Source organism: Strix uralensis, chromosome 2 (genome assembly GCF_047716275.1).
Source record: "Strix uralensis isolate ZFMK-TIS-50842 chromosome 2, bStrUra1, whole genome shotgun sequence".
In the NCBI taxonomy this organism is placed as follows: domain Eukaryota; kingdom Metazoa; phylum Chordata; class Aves; order Strigiformes; family Strigidae; genus Strix; species Strix uralensis.
Window position 1 is genome coordinate 54662921 of NC_133973.1, and position 12400 is coordinate 54675320.

The following is a 12400-nucleotide window of genomic DNA, read 5'->3' on the forward strand; positions in this document are numbered from 1 at the left end:
TGACCCAAAGCCTGCAAGTGCTCCTGAATATCCTTCTCACATATCTACTTGTTTTAGGCCCTACACGTTCTTCAAAGTCTCTTCCAATTTAGGAGCTTTTTGACACTGCAACAGTGGGAGAGCTCTCATACGACACCCAAGAACCTGAAAGCTGTCCCAGCAGAACTTCCTATCCCCAGCAAGTAGGGATGTTGCCCACTCAGACAGAAGCACTAGGCTCAGCAGCAGTAAATCCAAGATTAAAAGATACTCATTCTTACATTTTCCTAACTCCTAAAATTGAAGCACGAGCTTTGCCTAGGTTATTTTCTGAGACAAATGTGTCAGCAAACGCTTATTTTGCTTTTCATAAGTACACAGAATACAGAAACTATCATTTTCTATTAAAATCACATTTACTCCAACAGTGATCTGAACAGCAGCAACTTTAGTTATGGGCCAAACCCCTCCCGACAATCTGTGTGCTAGAGTAAGCTGAGCAAGTGTCTCTCCCACACTTGACCCAAGCACAGGAGCTGCTGGAGGCTTCCAGTGAACTGAAAGCTGGAAGTGGTGATTCTGTTCTAAGCCAGGGACTTCCAGTGAGTAGTGCCTCTCCTCTTGCTGTGCAGCAATCAGTGCCAAGCAAGGTGTGTGTCAGCTAAACATCTGTGCTGGCAACAGTTTCTATTCAATCTTGTCCTAGCAAAACAAGTGAACTATCAGCTTTGGGACCAATTGTGCATTTCATTTTGGGATGTAATATCACAGTTACATTTATCTCCTCCACGCTTCAACAGTTTCTGCAAATGAACTTTAGGATCTTTTGCTCACTGTGCATCATAACAATATTTACAGGGAAGGGTAGAGCTAAACAGTTTCTTGGAGCAGCTTGTTGTAAGCCAGGGTATTGCTCATAGCTATTGCGTTTTTCAGGCACTGCCAGAAGTAGGGCTGAGATCGAGGGTTAGTTGGCCATTCCAGGACAGAATTTCTACAGAGCCTCTTCCTCAGCCGGACATACCGGGACTTCCGCAAAACCTTCTCAAGAAATATCAAGATAATGACATCCATTTTTTCATCTAGAAGCCGCTGGTGGGCCATGTAAAAGGTTGTCCTGAAGCTGCCACTTTTAATATACTTGTTGGTCAGCACAAATATGGTCTTTTTGCTCAGCTGGATGCTCTGGGAAAGGTTGTCAAAGACTGGCTGTCCTGGGAGCCAGTCCCTTTCTTCCAGGCATAAGTTGAACTGTCTGGCTTTTTGATCTTCCAGCCTTTCCACCAGTTCTGTCAGCACCCACTCATTCACAGCTGGATCTTTATTGTCATAGGCAATAAAAGCATCATAGCAAGCATCGGGTAAAGATAAACGCCGATAGCCCTTCCACTTGGCAGTGCAGTAATGGTAACTATACCACACATCCCAGAAATAGAGATGGCTCATCACTGTGAACACCATAAAGCCTAGGACAGTTGAAGCTGACAGAGCATACAGGATCAAATACGAGGTGTCCAGCTCACAGGTATACAGATCCAAGAAAACCACGCTCCGCCCTTTATGTGCCCCTGGGCCAGCACAGGTCACGTCTGTAGCCAGAAGAGGAATAGTCACTTGAGTCTGATTGATCCACGAAACAAACCACACGGCATCACAATTGCACTTGAAAGGATTGTCATGCAAAAGCAGCATCCTCAGGTTGTTAATGACATTTTCAGGGAAGCTAGACTTCTTAATTATTTGAATCTTGTTTGAGCTGAGGTCCAAGTATTTCAATTTAAAAGCATCTCTGAGAAAATGTTTGGTTAGCCGCTGAATGCGATTGTTTCGGAGCATCAGTTCTTGGAGCGTTGAAGAGCAATTGGACAGTTCACGAGGAACAGTAGTCAGAAGGTTATTGCTGAGGTCCAGAATTACTAGTTTCTTCAGATAGTGGAGGTTTCCCCAGTTGAAACTCTTCATCCGGTTATTGGTTAGGTTGAGGATCTTGAGTTCTGGAGGCAGAGCTTCAAAAACACCATGAGGCAAAAAACTGAGTGAGTTGAAGGAAATATCCAGTTGTTCCAGGCTGGACAGATTCCTGAAGAATGACAAGTATCTAGCATTCCCATCCATCCATAAAACATCTAAACGATTTCCTCTGAATTCTAAAATGCGAAGAGATTGACTTTCCATTCCTGTGTTAATCGAGGTAGAAATCTCATTCTCATTCATCATCAGCTTCTTCAGATGGGCCAAGTTTTTCATAAAACTAAGCACATGAGTAACACCTTCTGCCAGAAAATAATGCTTGTTATTGCTCAGGTCTAGAATTTCTAAAAGTGTTAGCTCTTTGAAAGCAGTTGAGTATAACAAGTCAATCCTGTTGTTAGAAAAATCTAGATATTTCAATCCAGACAAGTACTGGAATTCACTTCCATTTAAAGTTTGACTTATTGCATTACCTGACAAATTGAGGCATCTGAGGGAACTAAGTTCCCAAAAGTCTGAGGGGTTAATAAAAAAGATGTTGTTTCTGCTTAAATCCAGAGTTTCTCCGTATTTCAGGCACTCTTCCTTAACTGAAGACTGGTAGGAAGCAGCTTCTTTGTCTTTGGACCTGCAGCTTCGCCCATACTCATCATACCTGAAATAATGCATCTCTTGTGATACTTGCCTGTTATACTGCTCTACTGAAATGCTAGGATTAGAGCAAAATCCACAAAAGTTGCTTTCACCTGAAGAAGGAGAAATTTTATTCACTGAGAGGTCTATGAGCTTAAGGGCTGGGAATTTCTTGAACACCCTCAGGTCAGCAACTTTAATAAAATTAGTCCCGAGATCCAGCACTGTTAGATTTCTAAGACTGAGCAATGGATCTAGATTTTCTTCTCTCAGTTCTTTAAAGACATATCCCCTGAGCCTCAGGGTTTCCAGGTTAGAGAGGGAAGAAAATGTCTTAGACAGATTCAAGGATGGAGAATACATCTTCACCTCAAAGTTAAAGGACAGATCAAGGTCTAGCAGGCTGGGGATGAACTTCAAAAACTGAGCATCTCCAATCTCCTTCATGAGGAAATTTTGGGAGAGGTCAAGCTCTTTGAGATTCTTGATGGTTTTAAACCAGCTGCTGGGTACGCTCTGAAGAGAGTTACTGTGAAGTCTCAAAATTTTTAAATTCGTCAAGGAATGAAAAGCCTTTGAATGTATCTCAATTGTGCCCTTGGGGCAAGGAATACAAGGATATGGGGCATTATAGCAACGTGGGCAATTGCCACTTAGATCAAGAATTTCTAGGTTGTGAAGGGCACTGAAATCATCTTCTTGAATCACTTGAATCATGTTATTGTAAATATAGAATTCTTTTAAAGTAGATGACAAATTGGGTGGAATATGAGTTAAGTTGTCAGACTTCAGGGACAGTATTGTTAATTTTTTCAGCTCCAGAAAGGCTGTTCTTTCAATTTCAAATGAAACATTGCATGGATTACGGTAGTAACAGTTCTGTCCCAGATACAAAACTTCTATGTTTCCTAGCTCTGACAAATTGGCTTTTTGGATAGAAAAGATATTGTTTGCTTCCAGGCTCAGCAGACTTAAACTACTGGGAAGACCCCGGGGTATTTCCAGCAGCTGGTTTGCATCCAAATACAATGACTTCAGTCTTGTCAGGGCAGAAAAACTGCCATGCTCAATCTTCGGTCTCATGGCACACACGTGATCTTTGGTCCCCATTCTGACAGGCACACAGTTGCATCTGAAATCAATTTCCATGAGGTTTTCAAGATGAGCAAAGGATGTTGAATAGATATGGGGGATATGGTTAATACTCAGAGTAAGGTTGGTGGCATTTGTAGGGATCCCTCTGGGGACTTCCATGAGACGCCGATCAGTGCAGTCCACTGTCACAGAACCTTCAGAGGCTTTAACATCACAGGGTAGACTTTTGAGAAACCAAGCTCCTGACAGCAGCATTGGAAATAGGAAGAGCAAGACAAACCGCAATGCATCTGACATCTTTGCACGAGGTACCTAAAAATAAAGCGATAGGGAGGTATTAATTTAATGCAGTGAGAACATCTCATAGGACATCAGATCAAGCACGTACTGGGTCAGACCAAATATACAGCTGACCTGGGGTCCTTTCTCCCACACTGGCTAGAAGTGGACGTGCAGGTAGGGTTATAAATTTGGGGAAGGCAGATGTTGGGAATTCCTCAAATGCTTTCTTTACTTTCTTATCACTAAGTATTGCAGTCTTAAGATAATTATCACTCTCTAAATAACGAATCATAAAAAAAAAAATCTACTGAAAAAATGACAAGGCAGGTGATTAAAAGCTATGTCTCTGTGAATTTTCTGGTTTTTAGGGGCAACAAATGGTATTAAACATCCACCAGATCGCCGTTGTATAACAGCGTAAATGAGCACAGTTAATTTTTCAAAGCGTATGAAAGAGAAAATCTATCGTCACTAAAAAGCTAGTGCAAATTGTCAAAAGCACACTGACTAACAGGTGAGTGCCTAATTCGAATTTCACATTATCATAAGGAGTCTTCCTCTAGTAAGTGTTAGAATGGATGTATGGTTGACCTAAGCCCGTCAATGGCTATACCGCCATATGGTTTAATACCATGGCATGCCCAGTAAGGGCAGAGGGCCAAGAGGGCACTGCATAAATGCGTGTGAAATAAAATGTGTGTAGTAACTGTATCAATGCCTGTAAAACAAAGGGTAAAACTGAAAATCAGAGACAGATTTAAGATTGAGCATGTTGCATAAAAGAATAATATTCAGTAAAAAATCAGAGCCAAAAATCCTACAGGCATTCAAAGAATCTTCCAAAACACACTCTCTGTCCTTCCAAGTCTTTGTGGTCTTGCCTGCTTTATAGGTTTGTGTGCATTATGGGAAGCCCAAGAAGCTTTTAATATTTCACAACATACCCGTTACTCCCTCAGCAGCAGTCAAGGTCAAAGAAACGCTGTCCCTCTGGCCAGAGGCAGCCAGCCAGGCAAGCAGGCTGCCAGCCTTGGCTTGCCTAGCACAGGCACAGGGGCCGTGACCATTTTGCTGCCTTGCACAGCTTCTTAACCGCCCGTGTCTGGTGCTGTTCAAGAGATTTAAAGACGATAAAACCCACAGTAGTCAACATCATACTTTCTCCCTGGAAAACTCCATGTTGGAGACACATGGCACGCAGAATGCTCTTAAACAACCAGGATTAGTCATGCATGGGATAACATTGACTAAATGTGAATAGCCAGTTAAGCAGCTGAAGATCAGATGACTAGGGAAAGACCTGTTCAAGCAGCATGTGAAAACCCTGTTGAGTGTTGCCTAAGGGATGCCTTGTAGGTGACACAGACTTGGAGATTAACTGGGGCTTCCTGTTGTACACTCTGTTTACTTAGACCACTGTGTCTCCTGTATAGTGTTGTGTTTCCGTGTTACCTTAGATAACTATGCTAAATCTGCCTATGCACCTGTGTATCCAGAGGAGTGCTGTAGTGACTAGCAGGGCAGCAGATGTGAGAGAAGCCAGATCAAGCCTCACACAGCACCGCGCTTCTGCTGTCTAGATTCAACAGGAAAATGGGGTCACTTTGGGGATTTGTTCAGTCTCTTTTTGAATATAAACCATCAGCGTGGAAGGAAAAAACTCTAAAAGTCCACTCCAGATCTTGAACTGAGGGTAGCCTAATATTGTACTACACCACCATCTTCTCTCTACCAGGATTTCCTTTCCCATTGCCAGGAGGCCCTACAGTGCTTTCTTCTTTTCAGCAGATCCTCAGAGAAAAGGCAATGTAGCTAAATGTTCCAGCTGGTAGCCATGACTATCATTCATACAGTGACTCAGGGAGAGCTAACCTGGACTAAGCAGGCTATGCCTGTGAATTCACATTTCATTATGTTCAACTCTTGTGAAGTCATTTGTTCAGAATCAAAATAATCTTCATTTGGTTTACGGCAATTCACTCTGGAAACTCACCCAGACAAAGACCACCGGGGAAGACAGTTCACCCGTGTCTTCAGTGCAGTCTAACCAATCAACTTGAGACGACGATTAACTTTTCTGATTTCCTGATGTAGACAAGCACTTGGATGAAAAGGATGAATAAGAACAATCAGAGTAAGTGGGGAGCTAATCCAGAGAACACAATATGCTTTCCTTTCCTCCTACCATCCTAGCTTTTTTTTCAGAACTCTTTTTTCTCCACTAATATGGGCAGTGATGTGGGAGGGAGGGACTCTATCGTAGATATTAATTACATGGAAAAATGAAGGTCTTCCTTTGAATGAAAAGGGACATTGCCAGAGAAAAATCTGGGTATGTTCTTGTAAATATTTTCCTTTCTTCTTTTTATTTATTTAATTGTAGATATATAAAATTATATATATTTATATAATATAACACATTATATATGCATGTAAAAGACTTTATTAGACTAATGAATAACCAAAGAGTGCCTCTGCTAACTGAATGGCCCATAGTGCCCCAGCTCCTGCCTGGACCAACGTACCACAGGGTACAGGGCTGTTAGCCAAAGCAGGTGCCCATGGAGCACAGCAGAGAGGGAAAACCTCAGAGACTCTCTGCACTGTCGCTCCACCACATGGATGCCATTTACCTTTATCCGTCGATGCATGTCACAGCAGACCGTGAAGCGCCGACCCTCGCCAGCCACGGACACGGTACCTGCTGCCACCAAGGCAAATGCTGACAACTGCCGTTGATCAAACTCCAGCAGCCTGTCTTCCTTTAAAAGAGGGAAGGAAAACCTCTGCTGCTAACTAGGGGTCAAACCACACATTTGCTGCTTTTGAGGAAAATTGGAATCACCCTGTAAATATTTGCTAAACCAAATTAAACCCCTGTGTCCAAGCACTAGAGCAGGACCTGGGCAAGGTGAGATTGCAGTCTAGATCACCACAACTGTTCTACATGAGCTCATACTTGGCCACTGCAGCCAGGCACCTAATTTTTGGCACTTACCCAAGTTCCTCAATTTATTGCCATCAACCTGGGCTGCATGGACATTCAAGAGAGAGCAGGAGCGAGCAGGAGAGAGGAGAGAGAGGCCCCTCTGCAGGCACCACTCAGCTCTGAAGATGGAGGGAGCTCTGCCTGACTACACACTGAACAGAGACTAACACTGCAGGTTTACGTACCTAAAATTTGGTGCAATGATTCTGGGCCTTAAAAGTCTTAATGAATGTGTTTGTAGGATTCTTAAGAAGTCATTAAATGTCTTTTGAGACATTCACAATGCTCAGATTTTGAACTCTTACATATTGCAGCGTTTTTAGGACCTTAAGTGCTGTTGCAGAGCCAGCCTATCTCCTACCATCTTTGTGCTTCATTTCTTTGTATAACCTTCTGTTTCCTGATACTCTTTTAATGCAGTAGCTCTTATAATTGTAAACTGTTACATTCTGGTGCTGTGTGTATTTGCCTGTGTAACACCTTGTGTCTGTTCTAGTACCAGAACAAATAAGATAGTTTTAATTAGAAGAAACAAGCAATGCTGACTTCTGCAATGTCTTTGACATGAGAAGCTAGCTTAAAAATACAGCTAGAGTATGCATGTGAACTGTGCTTTGTGGTCCTCACTAGGCTTTATAAGATGTTCAAAAAATACTAATCTGCTGATTTTAACTACCATGTGCACAAATCCATAATGAATCATAGAATCATAGAATGGTTTGTGTTGGAAGGGACCTTAAAGATCATCTAGTTCCAACCTCCCTGCCATGGGCAGGCACTCCTGCCTGATCTACTAGATCAGGTTTAGAGTATTCTTCAAATAATCAGCAACAATAAAGCTAGGTGTTTCTGAAAGATTTTCTTATGTAGGGGTTCCATACGTATTTCAAGAGTTGACAGGGGGAAAGGCTAGAGAAAAAAGAACACCTCAGAGGTTATAGCAATTAGAATAGACATCATTATACTCATTCTGTAGCACAGTAGCATAATTAAATGCTAGCCAGTTAGTATTATCACAAACAAATGCTTTACTTTCCTGTCATTATGTATTGCAGCTTCTAACCACGACAATAAATTAGAATATTTAGAAAGCAGAAAAGGAGATGATGTTCTTGAAAGTCTTCCACAAGAGTTCGAGTCAAAGAGGTCTAAAAGCAAATTTAAAATGGAAGTTCAACCTACCATTTTCTGTGTGCTCCCAGGTCTGGCAAATTTGTCACTGGAGGAGACGGTAAATCAGAGCAGAAGAAAACAGCATAAAAGAGGTCCCCATGGGTTCAGCTCAGGTGTGGAGGAGAGTATAACGTGACATAACTCACTCGAGACAGCAGCAGTAATCACTAGTCTTTCACTACTCTTCAGCTGGATGGTGACATGAGAAATAATGAAATGTGAACAACTGTTGCAACCTACTTCCTCAAATGTTTGTATTTAAAATTAGAACAACAGTACTTCATTTACTCCTCCACCTCCCATAAAAACAACCGAGTACTCTTACATTTTGCCCTTTAAAAAAATTCTCGTTACTCATACATACATGTGCTGTTTTGACTTTTTTTTTCCTTTTAGTCTCATATGTTGCAGTTTGCTCTCTTCTTTATTACATATTTTTCATTTCAAAGTATGTATTTTACCTAGCTACAGTGTCATTCCATAAAGAACTATAATAATACCTACTCCAAGAAGATAAACATCCAAGCTACAGGGAACCCTGAGGGAGGGAAACTGCAAAATACTTGGTGAAAAGTATTAGATGAATCAGCTAGGAGACAAATGCATTACATAAGGGTAAAATTCACTTCAGACAACTAAGATTTGCAGAAGCTCAAGTTCCTTTTTTTTTCTCCCTTTGTTAGTGTAAGCTGCACAGAGAGACAGATATTGTTAAATGATATTAACAATATTTTATATTTTGAAGTTTAGTAATTTTTGTTTTTATTTGGGGCTCATTTCTGCTGCAAAAATCTTCAAGAACTGGGAAAAATCCCTTAAGATGAATGCTTTGTGGAAGAAATATCTATTAAATTAATGGGAAGCAAAATATACCAAGAAAAAAGGATAGTGGTAATGGCATAGGAAACAGTATACAAAATAGTAAAAGCTGCATGAGAGAGTGTAGAAGGGACCAAGTCAATGATGACATGGATGAACTTAAGGTGGTGAAAATCCAGCATTTCATGGTCCACGGTGTCTGTTTGAGAGTTTCTTACTTAGAAGTTTCTGTGCTTAGCAGGACAGAGTAGTTCAATAGGTATTAGGGGGGTGGGGTGTTTTTCATGCATTCTCTCCCTGTGTAGTTTTCTTTACATTTTAAATAGCAGTTCATGATTTCTCTGACCGTGGTGGGGCCGAGGAACTAATTTTGGAAGACTAGAACCTGAAGAATGAACAGGGGAAGAATTTGCTGTCATACTTTAAGATTCCCTGGTTTTAGTGGCTGAGTCATATAGACATAAACCAACACAAGAAAGTGTACAATGTTGTTACCGTTTCAATCAAGGCCTAGGAAAGGGCTCATTAATTCACTCTAGGTTGAGGACTATATCGCTCACCTTTGGGCCTGAGTACTAAAAGTACTGTGATAAAATACAATTCCTCTCCTATTTACTGGTAGCTGGATTTTTCTTTGCACGCAACAGGCACTGAGGTTTTCATTGGGGGTTATTATAACTAATGCAGATGTCTCACTAAAATCCTGCTGCGTTCTGCAAGGCCATTCATCGCATTTCTGGTAGGAGGAAAACCTTCACTGCAAACACCCTACACCAGCTATTCCACTCCGAGTATTTCAGATTATATGTCACCAGATGAGAAAGTTAGCTTCCACTCATTTATGGTTATTCACCTTATTGTAAAGCAAGCGTGCTTAATTATTTGTGAAATAAGAGAATGACTTGGCACAAGCTGGATTGTGAAAGTTGATTTCTTCAAGCACCTCAGCACATCCCTGTTACACGACGCTGGAGCATCGCTTAAACATGAGATGCTTAGTGCCCCCTCGCTTTGGTTGTAAGTAGGTTATCTAAAGCACAGCGTCCAGTCAACCAGCCCTGTAATTTTCAGCAGGTGCTCAGTGTTGTTGGAGATCTTCCTTGTAGTCGATACCGACAAACCTTGGAAATTTTAATAGCCCTACCAATGCTTTGCCTTTTCTTTTGGACTAAGGCTCATTTTATTTTTTTCATATTAGGAACTTGCTGTCACCCCGCCAAGAGCACATGAGTTTCAGTTCCATGCAAAGTGAAAGCACAACTTTAGCTGAATGCTAGTACAAACGCAGACATCTTTTGGCCTTTTTTTAAACCTAAGAAATGTAGGAAGAAAAAGCAACAATATTTCCCTTCAAAAGGTGGGGGTGAGTGCAGCGGGGCTCAGCAGTCCAGAATTTCAGAACTATAATTTCATTTTTAGAGGCACAGGCAGTTACTGATTTACTGATTTTAAAAGTTCAGGTTTCCCTCAGATGTTGTGCAAAGTCTCTGTCTCCTGTGAAACGCAAAGTATCTGAAAGCAGAAGAGTACTTCCCACTGCGTCACGTGCTAGGGGAGGATCCACTGGTAACAACACATGTATTTTGCTACCTCTGTGAGCAAAGAATATCATTTAAAATAGAGCAAGAGTCTTCCCTTAATCCGTCATCTACAGGTCTGGTTTTCAGTTAGATTGAAATTGGACTGGTGAACATTACATTTCCTTTTTTTTCTCTTCTGTCTTCTAAATGAAAACTTACGGCAAGGCGCTTTAGTTGATTTATCAAAATTAGGATTCTACTATGTTCATCCTAAGGCTGGGTAGTTTACTTAAAGTCTTAAAGTCTTGTCTTTCCTCTACTGTGCTAACCCTCATACCAATAATTATAATAGCACCCCAAGTACTCATGGTTAATACGACGTTCAGTGTATCATTGCGTAATCTACCCAGGAAATTATCAGAGAGATAAATTGCTCAATTTTTGAAAGACAAAAATTGACTCTTTAAGCTGATGTAGACAGATGTACGAAAATAACCACAAGTAGAAATGGATAGCAAAATTGAGGAAATGATAACAAAATCACTTGCAGAAGCCTTAAGGGATGTAAAAATGTGGGCTCTTTGCTGATAGTAGTTGCAGAAATGTGTTTCCAGGCACTAAAAATAACCAGAACAATAAACAGAAGACAACAGTACAAGATATTGTCCTACAACAAGGGCAGAGGAAGCTCTCAGATCTCTGCTGTGGGAGGAGACCCTCACAGATCTGTACTAAGAGCTTACCCAACCGCCCCGTGCACTGACATGCAGCCGAGGGAGACACTAGCACCACAGAAACAGGCTTTCCCATTTCTGAAAGCTGAGACTAGCCCAGGCTACCTCAGTGCCAAGACTGACCATTTGGTGTTTACAGCAGGTTAAAACTGTTTGCTGAATGGAAAGGCACCTGGCATTCCTGTTATTGAAGGTGAGTTACCTGAAAGGGAGGCAGTAGTCGGTTAGAAATACCTTAAATAAGATGCAGGTAGTTTCCAATCTCTCCAGGGTCAGCAACTACACCTCTCCCATTTCCCCATTCCTAAGGGGTCAATAAGATAAGGTAGCCACAGAGGGCATTGCTGCCTTCCTCTGGGGGATGAGGAGGAGGAGAAGTGCTAAGGCAGTAATGCTGGAAGTGGTGGTGCACGCTAATGCAGGAACTGCCAGCAATTCATGCAGCTGGCAGGTTCAGAGTAGTTTTGGCACTTGTGAATTGGATAGCCTCAAGTCCTATTTCTTACTGATGAAATGACTAGGCTGCAGGACCACCCTGATTTGAAAGGTTTCATGAAGGTAATCCTGCCATGGTCCGTGGAGTCATTCTCGGGCAAGAGCACTGAGACAGCACTGGAACAGCCTCTACAGAACAATGTAGAACTCAGGCACTGATGGGCCCAACCAAACCACATAGCAAGAAAGCAGCTCTATACAGAACAAAGGTTTAAGATTAGGGCAAGCACTCAGCCGTAAGGACGCTCATATTAAACATGCAAGTGTGTCAATTTATGGGCTTCTGGAGACCATGAAACATGATAGTGTCACTTATTATAGGGCTTGATATTGCCTTTTAAAAAATTGTGCATGACATTTTTAGGGAAGAGGTTATTTACTACTAGAGGTTATTATCTACCCAAGAGAGGTTATTTTGATCATAATTTCATGGACTGCAATTGATAGGAAATGATTTCCTTTCTCCCTCTACACATATTTTTACACATACAAAATATCTATATGATATAGATATGTGTATTATATAGTGTATGTATTGTACATATCTAGATCTAGTTGCATACTGCACATAGATCATTGCATAATGTCCTAAGAGTCTTAACTTGTGCAACTGAGGCCAAAGGCCTACCACTTGCAATGGCACAAGCTTTCACTCACCTTTCCTCCTAGGCTGCCCTGGATCCTGTCCCAGAGCCGCAGGGACAGGATTT

General features: G+C 41.5%; 1 protein-coding gene across 2 annotated transcripts; it reads right to left on the minus strand.

The window, feature by feature from the left end:
- Positions 1 to 376: 376 nt before the first annotated feature.
- Positions 377 to 8293, minus strand: LOC141939317 (toll-like receptor 7). 2 transcript variants are annotated; one of them, XM_074858798.1, is made up of 2 exons: positions 8132 to 8293; positions 377 to 3990 (listed from the first exon to the last, which is right to left on the minus strand). In XM_074858798.1, the coding sequence occupies exons 1-2, from the start codon at positions 8132 to 8134 to the stop codon at positions 850 to 852; spliced, it is 3144 nt and encodes a 1047-aa protein (XP_074714899.1). In that variant the 5' UTR covers positions 8135 to 8293; the 3' UTR covers positions 377 to 849. The 2 variants fall into 2 exon arrangements, with proteins under 2 accessions (XP_074714899.1, XP_074714900.1); XM_074858799.1 differs by lacking the exon at positions 8132 to 8293 and adding an exon at positions 5954 to 6105.
- Between the last annotated feature and the right edge of the window lie 4107 nt (positions 8294 to 12400).